The 21,451-nt window shown below is 42.0% G+C and overlaps 1 protein-coding gene across 1 annotated transcript in view; it reads left to right on the forward strand.

Moving 5' to 3' along the window:
- LOC121616411 (ephrin type-A receptor 6-like) overlaps positions 1 to 21,451 on the forward strand; it is a 164,419-nt gene that overhangs the window by 117,709 nt on the left and 25,259 nt on the right. Inside the window, exons 6-8 of the mRNA XM_041951165.1 lie at positions 11,755 to 11,879; positions 12,257 to 12,419; positions 15,839 to 15,947. Of these exons, the coding sequence (XP_041807099.1) occupies positions 11,755 to 11,879; positions 12,257 to 12,419; positions 15,839 to 15,947 (397 nt within the window). The remainder of the gene's footprint in view (positions 1 to 11,754; positions 11,880 to 12,256; positions 12,420 to 15,838; positions 15,948 to 21,451) is intronic.

Consider the following 21,451-nt stretch of genomic DNA (forward strand, 5'->3'; position numbering starts at 1 on the left):
ATGGAAAAAGTTGAAAATATTCAGTTGCCTGCTCAAATTGTAATTGTTGGCAGTAAAATGTTCATAAATATGTAATCAAACAAACTACATCATATAGCAGACAATTATTTATTATGCTCATGTATTGTTCCTGCAATTTATAATGGTATGCAGGGTACATTAAAGGATGAGTGTGTGTGTGTGTGTGTGTGTGTGTGTGTGTGTGCGCGCACGCACGTGCATGCATGTGTGTGCGCGCGTGCATGTGTGAGTGCGTGTGTGTGTGTGTGTGTGTGTGTGTGTGTGTCGACATAATGAATATGTGCATCTGCGATATAATGTTAGCAGGTGTTTGCTCACTGTGTTTGTTGGCAGGTTTGTTTAGCTGGCTTCCCATGGGGCTCGATGTGACCTGGGGCATCTGTTGCCCCCTGCTCATTTCCTGCCCTTCAGCGCCCTCTTTTATCTGTGCCCATGACCTGCTACCACACACACACACACACACACACACACACACACATTCATACATAAGCTCAGACTAGTTCAGTTTGGACCTGTGGAGGAAAACAACAGATGTGGAGTCAAACATTTAGAATACAAGAGGTGATTGTCATTTTTTAGGCGCACGGTTAAATGTCTGAACTTTGGCATATCTGCATTTTGAATTTCGGTGGAAAGGGTGGAGGGAGATGCTAGCATGATATCCAGGCTGTTACAGATTGGACAGACCAGATCTGCGTACACTTTTGTGGAGGACAGTGAGAGAGAGAGGTGATAAGGGCAGGAAGGAGTGAGAATGAGGTGAACGGGGGCATATTAGCACAGCTGGGCCCAGTAGGGACATCTGTACCAATGTTGGCCTTGTATCTGTTTATTTGTATTCAGGTTACAGCATACAAATACTCACCTATTTAATATGGGTAACATCAGATAGGGTGGGCTAGGGACAAAGTCATACAGTTAACTTTAGGGACACACATAATAGATTAGTGTGAATTACTTGAGAGATCAGCATGAAATCCCAAGTAACTGATGTGCTTGAATGCAACGTAGAATCGCCCTAAGACTTATCTTTCTTTATAGCATTGCAGATCCTGACACCAGTGAGAAGAATAATTAGAAAAAGAAGTCTGCTTTGCTCAGAGACAGAGATGCATTTGCTTGAGGAGTACAGGATGAACGCCATTTATGAGGATTAACCACACACACTGATCTATTGTGTTTGCATTTCTGGAATGAGCTGCTCTTCATGTGTTGCAAGTGCAGTAACACAAGCACAACATGCCAACATGCATTAGATATGACAGATTCCGTGTTAATATCTGTGGTGTGTAAATGCACATTAGACTAGTTAGTTACATGGATAGAATACTATGAGCACTATCTTAGTTTAGCATGTTAGCAAGCTAACATTTGCTGATTAGCAGTAAATAAAAAGAACCGTGGAGGTTGATTGAAATGTTTTTACTTTTCACAAAACAAAATATTTCATTTAAAAAAAAATCTCACTTTCTGATGTTACGCTACATATCAATTCAGAAAAAATGGCATTTTTGCATCTCTATTTAAAATGTCACAGAGCTCCTATAACGTGACGATACCAAATCATATGTTACAATCTCTATCACCACAAATCTGCTTGATAAGTCACTCAGCAGCTGGGCAGCAGCTGCATGCTGGATTTCATGCCTTTTGGCTTTGAAGGCCGTCAGTGAGCTGCCTACATGCACAGTGTTGTGTGAGTCCATATACGCTGCAGCTTCAGCCAGCTCCTCTGAGTCCTCCAGACATACAGTAAGTCACCTATTCACCAGTCAGCGTTAAGAATAGCTATTCCCCAGGATCGCTATTCAGCAGTGTTCTGAGCAGGTGGGGAGTTTGAAGGAAAAGAGATTAGCTATTTCTACTCCACAAAATGATTTATGCCCAGACTTTTATCAGGAAGCTTCTCCCCCCCTGCAAAGATCATTTCCCCTGACTTCACCTCACAACGGGAACTATTTTAAGCATTGGCTCATTAATACAGAGTGATTGGATTCATTGTTCTGCAATCCTGATGGATGTTCTCTGAAGTTTTCTCTCTCTCAACTCCCACCTCAATCCCCTCTTCAATCTTCGGGTTGAATTTCCTCCCAAGAATGCCGCCCCATTGTCTTCTGAGCGTTAGATAAATCAGTTGCCAATGCCTTTTGTGCCTTCAGTTCATTTAAATGAAATTGCATTAGCCTCACTCCATCAAACAATTCATAATGACAGCAGTTCCACCTTAAATCTCTGTAGACCTTTATACATTTTAACAGCCGTTGAAGACTCGGCTTAAGGTCTCACAGTTTATTCTCCATTTCCACAGTGTATTCAGATATATTCAAAGTGAGATATCAAAGACATTGACAAGTTTTTTTTTATTAGGGTTATTTTGCCTCTTTTTGTGAAACACATTGTGTACATGACTACACATCAGGCAGCTTTTTTATTAATTTCTCAGAGTGGCATTAGCCTCTTGGTGCACTGTCCTCACTCTGCAAATGTGTCTCCTCGAGTAATAGCTTGTTAATACTGATTAGTCTCACCGTTTTCCATCTGAGGTATCACTTTGCCCCACTTTCGAGGGCTGGTACGGGGAAGTGCCAGCTAATAAAAACCATCGAGAGGTGCCACACTAAAAGAAAAAGATTAACAGGAAGTGAAAACATCTTTGTAAAATGCCATTTTCTTTGCTGCATAGAAAACATGAAACTGTGACCTTTTACATGTTTGCAGAAGTTGCGAGTGACTGGCCCAAATGGGTTCTGCATTCGTCTTCAACACATTCGCCGTCACCTTGTGTGCATTACGAGTGTTTTTTAAAGCGCACGCTGTCTTCTATATTCATGACCCACACACACAGCATTGAATCAGTTGCGCCGGGTATTTTAACTCCAGGATGGTTGACTTTGACAGCAGGGCTGTGTGTAGATGGCACTGCTTGAAATGAGCTCTATAGGAAAGAGCGTATTGCCACTCCGCCTGCTGTGTGTTCTGCTGCAGTAAGTCTGCTCTGGGTGCTATAGGAGGGTCGACTGCTATTTATACTGAACCTCCACTGCAGTGGCACTCCTCTCCCTCGGCGCTCTTATTCAGAGACGATAGGAGATTCAAAGCTACTGAAAGTTTTTATTCTGTTCTGATTTGCAGCGCTAACTCTGTGTGTAAAAAGTCGAAGTATTTACTTCTTCACCTCAATTTCGTGTGTGTAGGAACCACATGAAAAAGCATTTAAATTATCTAAAAGTATTTTTTTTCCACTGTACCTGCAATCACAATCATCAAAACCATCGCTGGCGTTGCCATTGCTGTCATCATCATTGTGAGATGTTTTAGTAGAATAAGTTGTGTGGTGAGTGATGTGGTTAAAGGTTGTGAAAAACAAATTCAAAGGGATTCAAATTAACATTTTTCTAGTACATTACTGCGAGAAAGTTGCATTGTTTACTTGACCCACGATTTTTCAGATGGTGAATCCAAAAGGCTGCCACCGTTACCTAATTCCTGGTTATATGTGACAATTTTTCGAGCAGCAGTTTTTAATCGTGATGTATTGGTGAGGAACAGCAGTAGCATAGTTTAATGATGGACAAGCAGTGGGTCAGATGGTGCATTTAGGGAACAATGGAGAATTTTAAAATCAGACACATCACTACAGATTTTTGAGAGAATTTTCATTGTTTTGCCACATTCAACTGATGACTGTGTGCATATCCATTACGCAACAAGATTTAATTTAGACTCAGGAGCAAATGCACATGTTTTTTGTTCAACTACATGAAACTGATGAGAAAGACACCTCTTCTTCTGGATTTTTATCCCGACACATGTGAGAACATTATGCGCATTACATCTGTGTCTGCCCATATCTGTGTCCATTTCCAACACTGAATGCTTGGTTTCAACCGTAATGAAGCTTTTAAGTAGCAGCATGAGAAGTGGACAGGGTGTTAAGGACAGAGACCGGCAGGGAAATCAGCTGTCAGCAGCCAGATACTTCCGTTCTTCTCATTAATTACTTTTGGGGAAAGAGAGGTGGAGGCCAAATGAGTATTGATTGTGGTGGGCCAGTATAAGGCCGGTTTCACTGGCCTTTCCCACATGTCATTGCTTCTCCACATCCCCATTAAGTGGGAACAAGAGGGATCAGTGGCAAGCTGGGACCCTATTAAATACAGGACCTCAAGAGTGTCAGACAGGCTAGCTAGCACACAAACCGCCTCTACGAGACAGCAGACAACAGTGCGTCTTTTCGCTTTGTATCTGTCCCTCTGTCTTTCAATAAGAAGACAAAGGTTTAAATGTTACAGACTGTTTGCAAGTCAAAGACCATCCAAAGTCAGGCTTTGTCTCAATGGGGTTCTTTGATTTGTCTCTCTTTTCTTCTTCTTCTTCTTTTTGTGAGCCCTTTCCCTGCTTCTATTTTCTAGTTTCCACTCTCTTACCACAACTCAAAGCCATGGAGAGAGGGTGGAAATAACTCGCAGAAAGGTCTCTTTCCTTTTCTCTTTTCCGCTGCGCCTCTCCGCTCCTTGCTTTTGTTGCGTGACTGATGATTTTAATTACCTGTTAACTCTCTGTACTCAGCAGATACACATGATAAATGGTCTGGGTGACTGTTGTAGCCACCATCTGGATGGGGCAAAGGAGTCTAAGTAGCTTCTCTCCACTGTCATACTAAAGACAGCGACCACAGAAGGGAGGGATTGCAGGTGTACCGAGGGAGAACAAGAAACTGTCCCAGTTTAGATCCGGTTGACAGCTATTTAGTGTCATAGGGGTCACATCCATTTTTCCTTTCTGAGACTGCAGGAAGCAACAATATGCCTCCAGAAAAAGAAGCCCATATCACCACAGTGGGGAGAATATTGCTGTCGACGATAGGCCAGCAAATTGCAGCACTTTATATGGAGATTGTAGTGAAGGAGATGGCGGAAGGAATAGGAAGTTACTGTAGGTACACAGTGGAATGGATTCAGAGGCAGGCATTATGTACCCATGCACAGGTGCTATGCAATGACCAGTATCACCTTTGCAGACTGAATCCTCCCAAAGCCTCCAAAAGTTCTCCAAGCAAACTTGGTACAAAAGTGGAAACCTTACAGAAATCTTTTGGTGAAATAGATATAAACACTGCACAGGAAATGGATGAAATGGATCGTCATCGATATGAAAGCTATGACTGACAAAAGCTGTGTCCAAAACACGCCATTTTGCTACCTAGTACGTTACTATTTACTTTCTGACATTTTATATGAGTGTTTCAATGAATCATGGAACACTACAAGGACCAGTAGTGTCGCAAACCTCGGTGTTAATTATGAAAGAAATAGTGGACAAGTGAAGATGGAGTGGGCCAGACATAACAATGGTTGGAATTATTATTATTATTATTATTATTATTATTATTATTATTATTATTATAGTAGTAGTAGTATTATAGTAGCAGTAGTAGTAGTAGTAGTAGTAGTAGTAGTAGTAGTAGTAGTATTGCTGGCCTGGAGCACCTTTAGGGTCCGAGATGAGGCAGGTGTTTGGGAAACGCTGTGCTTTGGACAGGGACTTACATGTGTGGTAATTATCTCTAAGCAATCCAACATGGCGGAAAAAGAGAAATATCTCAGTTCAGAAGGCACACAGTGGTTCAACCAATCCTTGTCTTGAACCACAAAGCTGCTTGTGGGCAGCTGTTTTAGCAATAAAATTTTTTATTTAAAAAAATAGTGGCTGACGAATGAGAGAACAAGTAACATTTAGTTTCAGCGTCATTTTCCACGTTCTCTCTCATCTGTCAGAACAGTAATTTGCAGGTTTGGAGGCTGTTCTGTAGTTGAACTATTCTTTGCTCAGGACTTTAGTGCAGCTTCTCAGTTGGTTGCCTGGCAACCTCACTGCAATGGCACAGCTTCCTGTGAAACCACAAATTGTCTTGTCTGTGTCTGCTTTTGATTGGATTAGACAAATAACTTGTCACATGTTAATTAGTGAGATTTTGAAAGTTTGGACAGAGACAAGCTAACTGCTTCTGGTCTTTATGCTAAGCTAAGCTAATTACCTCTTGTCTCTAGGCCCATACTTGCAAACTACAGCCTTCTCACTTAAGTCTGAAAGCTGAAAATGTCGAGCTGCTCCTTGAACATGTTCTTTGACAGTCCAACAGGCTCCATGTTGCCGGGAGACCTGATTCTCAGGTGGTTAACACAGAGGTCAGTTCTAATGAGGCAACAGTTTCAATTACAATGTGCTTGATTGAGTTGAGCAGATCAGTCACTTATTTACCTTGGATATCAACTCTCTATAATTAGACCCAATGGTTTGTTTGACTGTTGTCGGGTCCGTGTGGTTCCGTCTGTGTGTTTATGCTTGGAGTTTATGGCGGCGAGCAGTTGACCCACAGTGTAATGGGGATGACCTCCAGCATTAATGAAGGGTAATGATGATAGTCCCCGGAGCAGACCCCGTGTCACTTCAGTTTTGTCTCGCGGTCTGTAAAAGCAGTACGCACGGAAGCACAGTCACAAACACACACCGACATTCACACACAGAAGTGACAGATTCTACAAATGTGACATTGCTCCAGCTGATTACTTTAGGTCCCAGTGGTAATGCTGGAGACAACTTCAATTCATTCCCCGAGTTCCCTGAAGCAACCGCGATGTGCTTCTGAAGCGCGCCACGTACTCGACGACGGCAGGCAGGGCTCGAAATTGAGTCGAACGGCATTGAATTGAGCTAATTTGAATAAAATCAAATTCAGGTGAATCGAATATTTGCGTGCTTGTGCGCATGGGCGTGTTCGTTCCCGTGAATCTTTTCGTTCTGTTCACCCGTGAAGATGCCTTCTGAAAGACCAATTTGGGCTGGCCGTAAGACAAACGCAACCAGACACCTAGAAAAGACACAGACAGTATCAATATGACAGTTGTCAACAAGAGCACCTATACAGCGTGTGTGCGTTTCTGTCTCACTCTATCTCTCCATCGGCGGTGAATCAGTGGTGTTGGGACATCGTTTAAGCTCTCGCACAGCATCAATACTGGCTCTATTGATTTTTTCAAACAGTTAATGGAAGCCTTTAGGGCAGGAAAGCTAATTAAAATCATATGCAGGTCAAGCTCATTTAAAGACTCCCCATTAGTTTATGTTGAGCTTAACCACGCTTGACTGGAAAATCCATCCATCGGGCATCGTAATTGACTGGTGTTTCTAATGGCTTTCCAATGCTCCTGCATCTCAGAGAAAGAGAGCGAGTTCCTCTGGCAGATTTCATGCTGCTGCTCTAATAACCAAAATACAGAATCATTAAAGATGGCCGCCGTGTGTCCTCAAAGTGTCTTCCCAATAACTTCAGGCGCTGATGTGTGTTTCGGGCGCCGCCTTTCGGAAATAAACAACATGCACCCAGTGTGCACACAGAGGCAGACTCAGTGTGTTTCAGCTCTGTCCACATGATGTCTGTGCTTCAATGTCATGGGTCCTCAATGATTGTTTAGTCCACAATTGGATCTAAATCAGATCTCAAAACATGTTTTTATGCTCAGTTCAGGTTGGTTGTCCTTCAACTCTAATGGTAATATAAAAGTCTTTTCCATTACATCTACACACACTGATGAACTCATCACTTTTCAAGAAAGCAACACTAATACTGTATTCAGTGTACAATGTATTCAAAGATAATTCTCATCTAAAAGCCTATTACATCCCATCCATTATGTAAAATACCCAGAATGCATCTAGATCACTTACGATCACGTCCGCAGTGAGAGCTCAGCAACTTCAAAAACCAGCCAGAGGTGAAATTAAAAGGAATTAAACTTGATAGTACGATCAGGTGCAAACATCAAATCAAAGGTTTGTGAGAAACAGAGACTTTCTTTTTCTTAGTGTCTCAGTAAAGAACGGAGACTCTAGTTGAAAGAATATTCTATATTTTTAGGTTTGTGAAAATGTCTCAATTAGAGAAACTGTGGTTTTGCATGACTGGTTCTGTCTTGACGTTTAAGCGGCGCTGCCACATTTCTACTGTCTGTTATTTTATGCCAGCCAGACAGTGGTCCTTCTTCTCCAACAATTATTGTTTTTGCACACGTCGGCTCTCGACTGTTTGTGTGCACACACGTCTTGTGTTCATGGGCTTCCTGCGAACTGTGTTTTCCCCTTTTATTGTTTGCACAACTCGTGCGAGTGTGCATTTCGCAGTGCCTTGCAGTGGGAGGCTGATTTGAATCTGCGAGTCAGGGGGAGATTGTATTTAGGCTGTGTTTATTGTTCCCTATCAGGGGCCAATATGCTGACAGCAGATGCCAACCATCTTGCTGTGCCTTAGTTTGATGCCTCCGCTGGATGACTCTAGCCGCAAACCACACCGCCCTGCCTCCCCTGTTGCACCCAGCTGGCATAGGCAGCGCAGGAAACCCTGCAACATCACAGCTTCAGCAGAGTGGTTCATTAGACAGAGTTAGATCAGATAAAATCCCCCTGAGATGAATTTTCTCTGCCGCTGTGGACGGAGGGAGCAGAGGATATGAGCGCGCTCTGAGTAAAATGCTCATGTGAGAGGTTATATGTAATAATAACAGCTAATAAGATGTCAACATCATTGGCTCATTGTGTTGCTGGAAAAAAAAGAGGGTTTATTTTCTACTCCAGTTGCTCCATACACTGCTTAAAATCAAAACATGTGCACACCCACTCACATACCCAACACATACATGTGTGCATACACACGCCATGCCCTTTGAGCTTGCTGATTATGCTAATACTATTAGCCGTTTTTACTCACGCATGATATTATGTTGTTCTATTTTTTCTAACATTTCAGTCAACCTACCAAATTTTAAATGGCTATTAAGTGTGAGGTTATTAAGGAGAAGCCAAGCATTAAAAAGCATTTAAATAAAAGTGACTCTATACTAGATGCTGCACCGTGCACCCAACCCCTCCAGTCCTCTTCCATCGGTCGCCAAGATTTGATCCAGTTAAGTTTATTGACCTGAGTTGGGGGCCGCTTGATTAACTGCACGTGTTAGTCATTTGCGATCAGGAGTCAGGCACGTGAAAAATGGCCGACAAACTATTTGTCCTCGTAGGGTCCTTCTTGAGCAAACACACACAGATTTACTGAACAAAAACACACAAGTTGTCCACATTTTACAGTACAATCACGATGCCACTTGAGATTATGTGATTTTTCTTCTTATCCTATCAGAACCGCAGCACCGCGGGAAGCAACTGTAATGTGTCACCTCTGACTACTCACCTCTGTGCCCTCCTGTGGCTGAACTTTCATCCACAGAATTTGAGCCTCTCTGCTCCACTTCTGCTAAACACTGTTATAAAGTCCTACTTAAATCCCCATATCTCTCATTGCCTTCCAGCCGAGTTCGAGCTCTTCTCCTTTTTGAGCTCTGTTTCCTAATATACTACACTCTACTATAATTAATTTCCTCCAACTCTGAGCAAGGAGGGAGATTATGAGATGTGCTGGAAGGACAGAGAGTTAAAACCATGTTTGAGGATATGAAGAGATAAAGCCAACAACAGATGGAAAGCGAATGGACAAAAAGAGGCAGGTGGTGAAGAAAAGAGGGAAGCGAGTTGGAGGGGGATAAAGGGAACAGGGGTGTTCACTTTTAGCTCCTGTCAGATTAGTAGCAGTTGGTCTCTGGCTAACAAGCTCAAACCCCAACAGACCTCATCTCATCTAGCCTCCAAACCCTAACCCCAGGACTCTCCTCCACAAACCCTAAACCCCCATCTCTGGTCCCTTGTGCTTCCCCTGAACCCAAAGCTTCCCCCTAATACTCAGCCTCATCCAAAATGACGACCGCAAACAGCTTCCCCAGGCACGCTCCTGTACAATAACTGAGGGGAAAAAAAATAGTGTCAGGGTCATCATTTCACTTTAAATACACATGAGAAAAGCAGGCCTACATTTTGTATCCACATAATGAGTCAGCTCTGTAACATTAGATGATATAATATATAATAACGACTCTCAGGGCAGTTACATCTGCTGACCTCTCATGGGAGCTCAGAGCAATTATTTACCCAGCAGAAACTCACAGAGCAAAGCTAATGCAGGTCTGTCCAAGAAAAAGAAGATGGAGCTTCCTCAACCTATTTTCAATTAAAACAGGGTGATCTTCTGGGCGCAGGGAATAGCTGTGGGGATGTTTCTTTCAGCCAGAGACTTCAATGAAATAAAGCCTATTTTGAAATAGAATAATTGGAGTGTGAGCATGGATGTGGGAAAATTATTGCCGATAAAGTGGGCTGGTGTTAATCTACTGTGTGTGTATCATGCGTGCACATGCACATCGGTTTGAACACGTTGTCAACCACTGGATTTCTTGTTGTGCTGTATATTTACATTATACTGGCTGCACCACAGAAGAACTGTATCAAGTGCAAATTCTTATCAAACTGACTGTTTGCTGGGGTCAAACAGGTTCTTCTTAGATCAAGAGACTTAGAGTCTAATTAAACGCTAAATGGAAGCTAAACTGTAACAGAAACGACGTTAGCATGCTGGTGTTCGTTGAACATTGTCATCGTCTCACTGTAGCTTTGCATGTTGGCACGCTAGCGCTTGTTAATTGGCACAAACTACACCTAAGGTTCAAGGGAATATCATTGGTTTTGGGTGTTTGACTCGAAACAACACATTTTCACGCCCAGCTCGTCACATACTGACGCTTAGTCAGTGGCCCCACACTTCAAACTGTGACGCTCGGAGTGCCCCTCTAGCAGATGGAGTTTTGCACATGAAGGGCTCCACGGTAAAGTTCATAGTTTGGGTTAAAATATGTTACTGCCCATTAAAAATAAGTAAAAAAATGTTCACTTTTGGTTTTACACAGGACACAAACACTGGTTTCCAGGGTGAAAGGTGAAAGTCCTGTGCTTTGCCCATCCAGCCATCCCACCTTCCTCTATATGTGGACTTTTAGCTCTCTTTTTACTACATCATTTGATGCATTGGGAGTGATAATGGGCTGTCTATAGAATGGACCTTCCTGCACCTCTAAAATGACACTAAAGGGGTACCTAGTGCCTTAAAAAGTGATGGCGAGGGGTCCCAAGCAAGGGGCCATACATGAAGAGTTGTGAGTGAGAATTTGTAAAACAGAATATTGGATAAAAAGGCACAACACGCTTCATTATTGCACATCAACTCAATGAATTGTAATTTAATTTCAGTGTAATCTATTATTCATGAAACATGCCAGCAACCATCATCATAAAAAACACAGCTGAGGACCAGAACACAAATGGTTTCTAGACCTCATCATCTTAGTGACCTCTTAACCTTCAATGTTCTGTATTGTGCTATATTTCTCCATACGCATCTTTAGAATTAGATAAGCTATTTATCTAAAGCTTTGTAAGTCATCTTGAAGCTGCAGAGCTACAACAAGCACACGCATCAACAATCACATTTTATCAAGCTGCAGGGAGCTGCTCAGTCTTTCCCATATAGAACATGTGGTTATTACTTCTTCCTTCAAGTCTCCGCCGTAAAGCAGTTAGAAGGGCAGAATGATTGGAGGGGAATGTTGCATTCATGTACAATCAGTTAGCTTTTGAATTAAGATCTGTTTCAGCTCAGCTCGGTTTATATCTGTATTGCGTTAGTTGTATTAAATGTTCTCCCCTCATTCATCAAGACACTCAGCAAAGATGGCTGGACTCTCGTGACTCGAGTAAAGACACTGAATCTGATGCCTGTGTATTGTGTGTTTAAACCAGGTCCGTCTCTGGTTGGAGCTCTGAAGAAGGACTGGGCCTCTCCAAACAGCATTGCTCTCTCCTGGCAGCAACCTGAACAAACAACGCTGCCCATCCTCGACTACGAGATCAAATATTATGAGAAGGTACAGGAAGTTCCTGCTGACCTAAATGTAATCCTTGTTCAGGTCAGGGATTTATTTCTAGCCATGAATTTAGCGAGAATTTTGAGATTTCAAGACAAAAATAAGGATTGTGCAGATGTGTAAAACTCGATAAAGGCCCTGCATTCCTTGTTTCATTATTTCTAAGAAAATCAACAGATATATAGATAAACAGATCAATCAGATCTGCTGACCTGGGATTGAATCCTGCTCAGATGTCCATGATGTTGTCAAAATAAAATGGTGCGTGAAACACGAAGCTTGTGCTCTTAAACGCAGCATCAGTAGAGATTGTTGTGAACGTTAGGTGCATATGCTGCATATAAGTCTGTCACCACTTCTTCCACTCCGTCCCGCAGGAACATGAACAGCTGAGCTACTCGTCCACGCGCACCAAGGCTCCCAGTGTGATCATCTCAGGTTTAAAACCAGCGACCTGGTACATCTTCAGTGTACGCACCCGCTCAGCTGCAGGATACAGCTCCTACTCCCCTAAATACGAATACGAAACTACAGGAGACTGTAAGTACCTGAGACCATCTACACCGCTTCCTTTTGAGGAGGGATACATCTGACTCTTGTGTACATGTGTCTATTTGGCTGTATTATCAGCAGAAGTCATAGTCACAGCTGTCTTTTCACAGCAAATGACAAGATAAAGAAAATCCTCCTAAGCACGTTGCAGCATCTCACTCCTGCAAACCACTAGAATAAAGTTAAGATTTTGTTCTGGGGTTAAGATCATAGTCAGCATTATGTTAAGGCGAGACTAAAGGGAAAAAGTACTGTTTTTCTGTGAATTTTTAAGGTGAAGTATGCATGTGTCATTTATGTGATAGCAAAACATCTCAATTTTAGTGTCAGTTTGGGATTAGGCTGGTGAAAAGGGTCAACCATAAAAAGAGCTCTAGCAGACAAATCCATCAATAAACATATGGGCTGTATCAAGGCCAGTTAAGATCTTTCCCTCCTTTGCATGATTTTTTTTCTTAGTTTTTTGCCATATATTGCTGAGAAAGTGCACAATAATTGAGCTTTAATCATAGAGTTAACCTTCGAGAGAACTAATGCAGTCAATTAAAAGTCCCAAACATAATTAAAATGCATGTTTTGTTTGTTTTCTAAGTCTGTGTTTTATCATCTTCAAGACAGCACAGCTACAGATAGAAGATGCCTGCTGCAAGCAGCAGTTCAGGGTCAGGTGAAGTTCACGTAGCCCGGAGCAGCGCTCAGGGCAGCCTGCACCAAGGGCACAGCGGCAGATAATAAGCCCGAATATGAGCCCACCAACATGAGCATGCAAAGCCGGATTCCAACTCAGAACTTTTTGATAAGATCCTGGAATAGGCACTCAGAAAGTAAATACACTTATATATACGGTGTATAACACTATAGCCTCCCACAGCAGCAGATTAACTTTGTTTAAAGTGAGCAGAACTAACTTAATTCCCCAATAAGTGCAGTTGCACATACACGACACACAACATCATGTATGTTACTGCTGATCATTTCCCAGCTCACACAATAGTCCTCTTTGATTTCTGAATGTGTTGTTATTACCCTCCAGACAGGTCTAACTTTACCACAGTATGAAATCAACTGCACTTAGTGCGTATTATGTCAGAGTTCGTTTGGAACATAGAGTAGTTATATAGCTAACCTAGTTCAAGTTTAGATTGATTAAGTACGGACAGATAAGCATAATACGGTGCTAAAGGAGTGAGAACATGCTGGACTTGATATTTGACTGCTGAACAGCTACGTTTTGCAAGAAGCTACCAAATTCACATCATCCTTTTCACTATTCCCCCTATTCACTATTGCTCATATTAGCCATGTTTCCATCAGGGTGTTTTTATGCGCATGTTGAAATATCACATTCCTCAATTATGCAAAAATGTTTTCTACACTTGCTTGAGGTGGAACTCCTTTGCCGAATAAGTTGATAATAATAACTGCAGCATTTCAAAATTTTGCTCAAAACTCGCTGGATGGGTGATTGGATTTAAAGATCGGATTTTCTACGAATTTTGGAAAATGAATGTTGTTCATGAAAAAAAAAGTAAAAAGACACTATTATTGGAAAATAATGTGAAATATGTGCCTGCTAGGGGTTAAAACAAACATCAGCGTTGTCCCTTCGTATCATTGCACTTCGTACTTTAGTCTTGAATCGTTATTAGCTATTTGTAGATTTAGCTTGAAACAAAAGTTGTGCTTGTTGCAGTTTTTGCCCTTTTTTAGCAGAAATTGTGACAATTTTACGTCACATTTTTGAGTTGTTATCATTTCAGGTGTGAATTAAATGCCAAATTTTAGGTCAGTTATTTAACCTTTACATTATTTAGTAAATAAAAAATTAGAAGCCCTTATTTGATTACGAGTGATTTCATTGTTGTGGTTACATGGCAGCCAGATCATTTGGCCTCCCGACAGTATGAATTTCAGAACAGTTGCGTTTCACAAATGCTAAAACCCTTAAAGGTCGGGATATCAGTCACAGCAGCAATGGAAAAAATGCATTTCACTCAACAAGGGAGTCTGACAATGCAGCCTTGATGTTCCATATTTCCAGTGTTTTTGTGTGTGTGTGTCTGAGTAGTAGCTTTATTGCAAGTCTACTCATAAAATACAAAGGTCCAGCTGTCCTTTTATGTTGGGTCAGGTATTGTTGAGGGGTGATTTGGCTTCACAGTGGCCCTCTCCCTTCCAAAGCTGCAGAGCTTTGCTTTATCTGCGGATCAGACGGTGCTTGGCCAAGCCTTTGTACTGGCTGGCCTTTTATCTGAAAGAGAAAGCAGATTTGGACCCTGTCGCTCTCTCCCTCCCTGTCAGTCTGTCTTTCCGCCTGTCAGTCACTGTCTTTCCCATCCGTCTGTGTATTTGTCTGTCACTTCCGCCTGGCTCTTTCTCTCTTGTTTGTCTTTATCTCTCTCCTGCCGTCCGCTCTCCTCATCCCTCACCTTGCATCTTTCGTCCTGTCCTCAGCCACCCTTCTCTCTCTCCACGCACACACAAACACACACACACACACACACACCTCATTACAGCAGCATCAGTCCAGCACATCTGCTTAGTTAGTGATGTGAAGAGTGTGTGAAGCTGACGGCCGGGAGAATTGTCTTGTGTGATCTGGCCACCGCCACTTTCACTCTCCCTCCCTCCGAGTGGTATGTAATTACTTTTATCCAGCCAAAGACACACACACACACACACACACACACGCTTTCTTGACACCCTGCCCACACATAAACGCTCTTGACTTAACAGCCACACACCCAAATACTGTACAAACCCACACGAGCCTCACTCTTTGGGCTGGTGACTACGCACCCTGATCTCCAATTCATATTCATTAAGCGTGAAATATTATAGAAATAAGTTTGGTAATAGCAATCATCTTTCAATTATCTTGGATTCGTTAGCCTTGTGACAAGACACAGAAAAGGGAAAATCATGAATATCAAATGGGACCAATTTAACCAAATGATCATAGACTAAATCACAATTTCATGAATGAATAATATTAATTAAACAGCAGCAGGCGTATGAATCATTCCAGTATGGAGGCTGACGGAGGGTTTTTTGCATTACAAAGAGCTGATCAAACATCTCTCTGAAATATCTGCCTATCAAGAGAGTGTGCGCGCTGTATGTATGTATGGTGCGTTGATGGAGAGGATATTTAAGATGATGTTGAATGAAATTTTCTTCTTACGTTATCCCACCTCCCATCTATCCCATTTCCCTCGTTTCTCCCCTCGCTGCTTTTATCACCCTTACATTCCTGCTCTTTACCTTCAACTTCTTCTACTCTTTCTATTTCCTTTTCCTTTTTCTGTTCTCCCTTTTCCCACAATCCTCTGGTCCTCCTCCTTCTTCTTTTTCTTCTAATGCACTTCCCTTCTTCCTAACCATCCTCCTCTCTCCACCACCCTCAGCATCAGACATTGCGTCAGACCAAGGCCAGGTGTTGGTCATCGTCACGGCGGCGGTCGGTGGCTTTACCCTCCTCGTCATCCTCACCCTCTTCCTCCTGATCACTGGCAGGTAAGAGCACTTCACTACTCTTGATTTAAATTTATGCAAAGAGGGTGTCCTCAATGTCAGTGAGCTACTTTAGTTTACTGTGTGGTAGTGCTGCAACAGTATGAGATTTTCACAAATAATGAAAACATCACAGTTTCACAGTATTACACTATTATTATTATTATTTAGAGTAGTAGTCAGTTACAATGACCCCTTAAGGAATTAAAACTGATTTTTTTTTTTTTTTTTTTTTTTGCTGTTGAACAAACACTTAATAATTTCACAACATATTATGTCCTATATTTTCTAAGAACACCAATATGGAAGAATTCAATACCGCAGCAACCCTACTGTGCAGTTTGGTCAAGTTTGAACTGATGTACTGTCTGTGTTGCCCGTATATTACGTTGACACCTGACTGCTATCATTCAGTGTTACCTGTTTCTCATATATTGGTGCAAAAAGCACAGGTTTTTTTTCTGAAGACAGCCACTGAACTATGTTGTTTGTTGACTGGCATTTCCTTTCCTTCCTGTCAGTTTTGTTGCACCTGGAGGGCAGGCAGGTTTTTCGCTTTGTTGTTAAAATCAAGCTTTTTTTAGAGGCAGATGGCTTGTTCTCTATTTTATTTGCAGGTTGTATGTTGATGTATTATGTTTATCAGTGGACCTTTTTTTCACAGCAGACATGTTGACTTGTCATGGCAGGAAAAGCACAGGTGTAGTTAATACCATTAATGATGGCCCTGATCCATTTAAGTGTATTAAGCCTCCTTATCAATGAGAATAGGTTTTGTACAGACATTCCTTCCTGTACCTATAGTAGTAAGTAAGTAAGCGTCATGTTCCTTGACTGTCTAACTGTAGGTGTTCAATATTTCCTCCAGGGAACTGGCAAACCTACAAAAACCAATACAACAAAAGACTGTACTTCTTTTTTCTTTGAGGTTTAATATGATCAGATGAGTCAAATATCACACATTTGTTAGATTAAGCATGATAAGAGGTAAACTGATGTTAAACTGTAAGACACTCTCAGTGGTGATATGTGAGACTACACAGGACAGGCCAGCAAGAGGGAGTCCTGATGTGGAAATGTATACAAAGGGGACTGTTTAGAGGTGAATCCCCAACAGAGGAGGACATATATGGGTGAGAGCGGAGGAATGCACTCCTCAGTAAGACAATGTACAGAACATGGCCTTATTTGGGAGTTAGGTAAGATATGGGTGGAGTAGGACAGACCATTATGCTATGTATTGTATTGCCTTTAGGATAATGGCAGAGTTTTTCTGATCTGACCCTGAAACTCTCTCAGATGGCCGGCATCTGATCTGATACTGCTTGTTATTAAAGTTCTCTTCAACTCAAGCTTGTATCAGCTGAGTCCTTTCTACATCATCATCACACCACTGCTCAGCAGGACCTGGCTGATCATCAGTTGCCTTTGGACTTTGCATACCACTGAGCTGCAGTGGTAGCATAGGCATCTTGAGGAAGTGTAGGCAGGTGTGATGTCTGCACAGGTCTCTCAGTTGACACACATGTTGAGTGCATAAATGTCCGTGCGTTACTGTCTGTGTGTAATTCTCATTCTCAACCCTGTAGCCAAACCAGAATCACTTTTTGAGCAGCCTAGATTATTATATAATCTAATCATGATTGTGGTTATTATATTCAATTACATTAAATTTACCACCTTTGGCTGATCAAGACACAAGTGCACAAACATCTATAATGTTTTTAATCATAGCAATTCACAGGGGTCGTGTTTAAATGCAGAGAATAATGGAACTATTTATGGCACTCCTATGAAGACAATAAAACAAATGTACTGATTGTATTCAAGTGCATATAATAACAACAAAAGACACTCCTATTAGTTTATTCAAATATTCAGTGTTCAAATACTGTGAACACAACATGACGTATCGTCACCTTTTAAGCTGATATGGGCAAACTTGTTTGTGGAGGATGTTAAGTCCAATGTTTGCTCTCTTTCTCGTTGGTCGAACACAGAGTTTGAAAAGCATGCTCAGAGTGTGTTTTACATCATCCCTGTGTGTCTGAGGGGACATGTTGAAGATTGGATTTTGCTGTACTGAGGACTGTCGTTTGGGCAACAAAGGCAGAAAAAACCAAGACTGCATAATTCTGAAGTGTAGCCCTGACAGAGACGAGGCGGGATGAGCAAGTTGCAAACAAGAGTGTGATCGTCTGAAAGTCTTGTCAAATCCAGCCAGCAATCATCTCTCAGTTGTAAAATATTTTTGCAGGAACCATTTCAATAAGACACACGTTATTGACATTACTGTACACCGAGCATCATGTTCGCGGGGAAAAAATGATCATGTGTGTTCACATCACTGAGGAAGCCTTGTTATTTATCAGACATGCGCTGTGACATGCATCAGCAGTGAACCCAGAGCTTTACGCAGTTGAAGGAGGACTGCACAAAACACGAGCCGTTATGATGAGTATGGTTGATTGCACTTTCTGCTGAAATTCACATGGTTTGTACAGGTCAGATTTGCATAAAAGATCTCAGCCTCTGAGGCCTTCCGAACCACTGGAGTCATCATTGCAACCGCAGTTTTCTTTCCAAAAGGTATTTTGGTATGAGCATACTCCTATAGGTATCTCTATCTCAGCATATTCTGTCTCCATCCTCAAGCTTGATTCTTTGTCTTTCAGATATTTTTTTGATTGGTTCTGCCTTTTATTTCTTTCTTTTCTTATCCAAATCAGAGACCCTGCAGCAGGCCGCATGTGTCAATCATATTGTTGTCTAGACAGAGTAAAATCAGTGTAATTAAGGTTCTATGTATAAAATGTCTGAGGGAGTGACATACACTCACAAATAATGTGAGTCTCTTTCAGCCACCTGCCCTCACAGCACCAACCAACTCGCTTGGTTTGGGTGTGTTTTCAGTAGCCTGGACGCTGAGCGGGACTGAGAGAAAAAGACGCAATTACAAAGCTATCTGCTGTTTCAGCACCACAGACAGCACCATGGATTTATCAATACGCAGCACAGTTAGACCACTGACACTCAGAGCCGTGGTCGGGGTCATAGATTCTAACTGGCATAAACCTCAGTCAGGTATAGGATCAATGACTCAGGCAGAATAGTTTAACTAAACAGCCCCTCTGCCCCATAACTCTCTCTGCTTCCCGGGAATGGAGAGGGGGGATGGCAGGTTAATAAGGGGGATGCATTTTACTAACAAGGTGGATGGCGTCCCCCCTCATCCCCGATCAGATCACCTCCTGACTAGACATACATACACAAAGTTCAACATTCATTAGGTAAGCATTCTTTTGTATCTTGCATCACATGTTGCGCCACATGTGTTTTCAGTGGTAGAACCAACATCAAGTGACTTTGCCTATCTACCTATTTGACGTTTCCTCGAGGGAGAATCATGACCGAGTCAAAAAAGAAGAACGGGCATTCAGTCCTGCACTCTCCCACTTGTTGAGAATGGATGGAGAAGGATGACTCATCTGACAATGTCACTTTTTTTCCACATCTCTGCAGACCAGTGAATGTGGTTTTTGCACCACCACGTGTGCAGTCATCTTTGCAATGAGATGTTTGTGCAATGCAACCCTTCTATGAAATCCCTCTCCGTGTAACTGTCGATGTTGTTGTTGACACAGTCTGATCACGTCCTGCACTGACATTCTCAGTCGCTTTAGGAAGAGTCGATCTTCTGCTTTTTCCCTTACGTACCGGCCTAATGCACGAGCCTCACAGTCATCAAATGTGCGCCGCTGAACACGATTTCCGACCCTGTTTAACGATGTCTTTCCCATAGATCTGCATGCAGATGCAGTCTTTGTGACTGAAGCTCCTGCCATCTGCGTTCCAGCAATGAACCCTTTCAAAGTCCCTTAGATCTGATCCTCTTGTCATCTTCATACAAAGTCAGAATCAACTGGGCCTGCTCAGCATTTTTATCATAAATTGTGTTTTATTTTTACCATTATCATTTTTATTATGTTCGTCCGTTCCATTCTTGTGAACTCAATATCTCAGGAACGCCTGAGGGAATTTATTCAAGCTTACCAAGAACGTTCACTTGGACTGAAGGATGAACTGACTAGATTTTGGTGGTCAGGTGACCCTTGACCAAGACATATTATCGCACAAATGTCTCATGAGATACAATGATGAAGTGATGACATTTTATATCCCAAAGGTCAACTTCACTGTGACATCATAATGTCCTGCAAAACACTTCAGGTCATTATTCAACACCAGAAGGGGAGATTGTGATATTTCATGTTTGGTCGGATACTGAATTGGTGACACTGATCTTGGGCATCCACCTTCAAACTGTGGTGATTGTAGATCTTCTGTGCTGCCAGGTTGAAGGTGTGTGAGAAGCATCCATGTTTTACAATTTGCAGCTTCTTTGTAGCATCCGTATTTGAAGCATTGAAATTCACCATGAGCTCATTGGTTCTGCTGATATTAAGCTTCAGGTGATTGTTGTTGCACCATGTGATGAAGCTCTCTATCTGTCCTCTGTGCTCCTCTGTAAACTTGTGAAGACAGCAGGTTTCTCACTGGAAATTATTCACTGGAATCATACATGTCAATACAGTGATAACTTCCATTTCACCAAAAAGGACACTTTTTCAATTTCTTTAAAGTCTTTACTACCTTTGTGAGGCTGGACGGACATGGATTTAAACTGTAACCTGATTGTTTGCCGGAGGCATATAACCATAAGATGGTAATTCTAGTTGTATATGCCGCAGAGCATCACCGGATGTTAATTGCTTAACTATACCATGCAGCGCACCTGTGTGGAAGCATCTGCATTCATTATATTTCTCCATGCATTTATTCAGGTTTTCCCTTTCATTTTTCACCCACCTGTATGCTGGAAATTATGCAAGGTCTCCAACTTCATTAACCAATGAGAATGATAAAGGTGGAGGTTCTCCCACCCTAACAGGTTCAACAAATCTGAGACATGTCAGTCAAGCCTGGCCTCTACATACCTTCACAGTCCTCTGAAGAGATCTAATCAAGCAAAATAGATGAAAACACCTGTGTGGGTCTATGCAGGGCCTTTAATTTTCAAATTACATGAAGACTCAGGTGGACCTAACAGTGCTAGGAAAATTGAACATGGGATTTTGGCAATTTGAGCTGCAGTCATTTTTTTCCACAGATGCATCTCAGTGCGGATGCTCTGGTCGCTCGAACCAGATTTGAAAGTGTCTTCTGCGTTACTTGCAAAGCACGACACACGACGGTGATGCTTTATCTTGCAAACATTTTTGGACTATGACTTCACCAGCCGACAGTATTTGATGCACACACCTGTTATTCATGAGGTGTTGTTTAGAAAGGGCCCGGTCACACTCACAGATCAATTCATTCTATTGGAGTCACGTCAATAAGTGGATCTGCTTGTGTGGGCGAAATGTTACAGGTAAAGTCTAACTATAGCAAACTGCTGACAGTGGCGACCTTTGAGAAAGAGTTCAGAATGGAGCAAACTATCC

This window comes from Chelmon rostratus, chromosome 13, assembly GCF_017976325.1.
Source record: "Chelmon rostratus isolate fCheRos1 chromosome 13, fCheRos1.pri, whole genome shotgun sequence".
Lineage (NCBI taxonomy): Eukaryota > Metazoa > Chordata > Actinopteri > Chaetodontiformes > Chaetodontidae > Chelmon > Chelmon rostratus.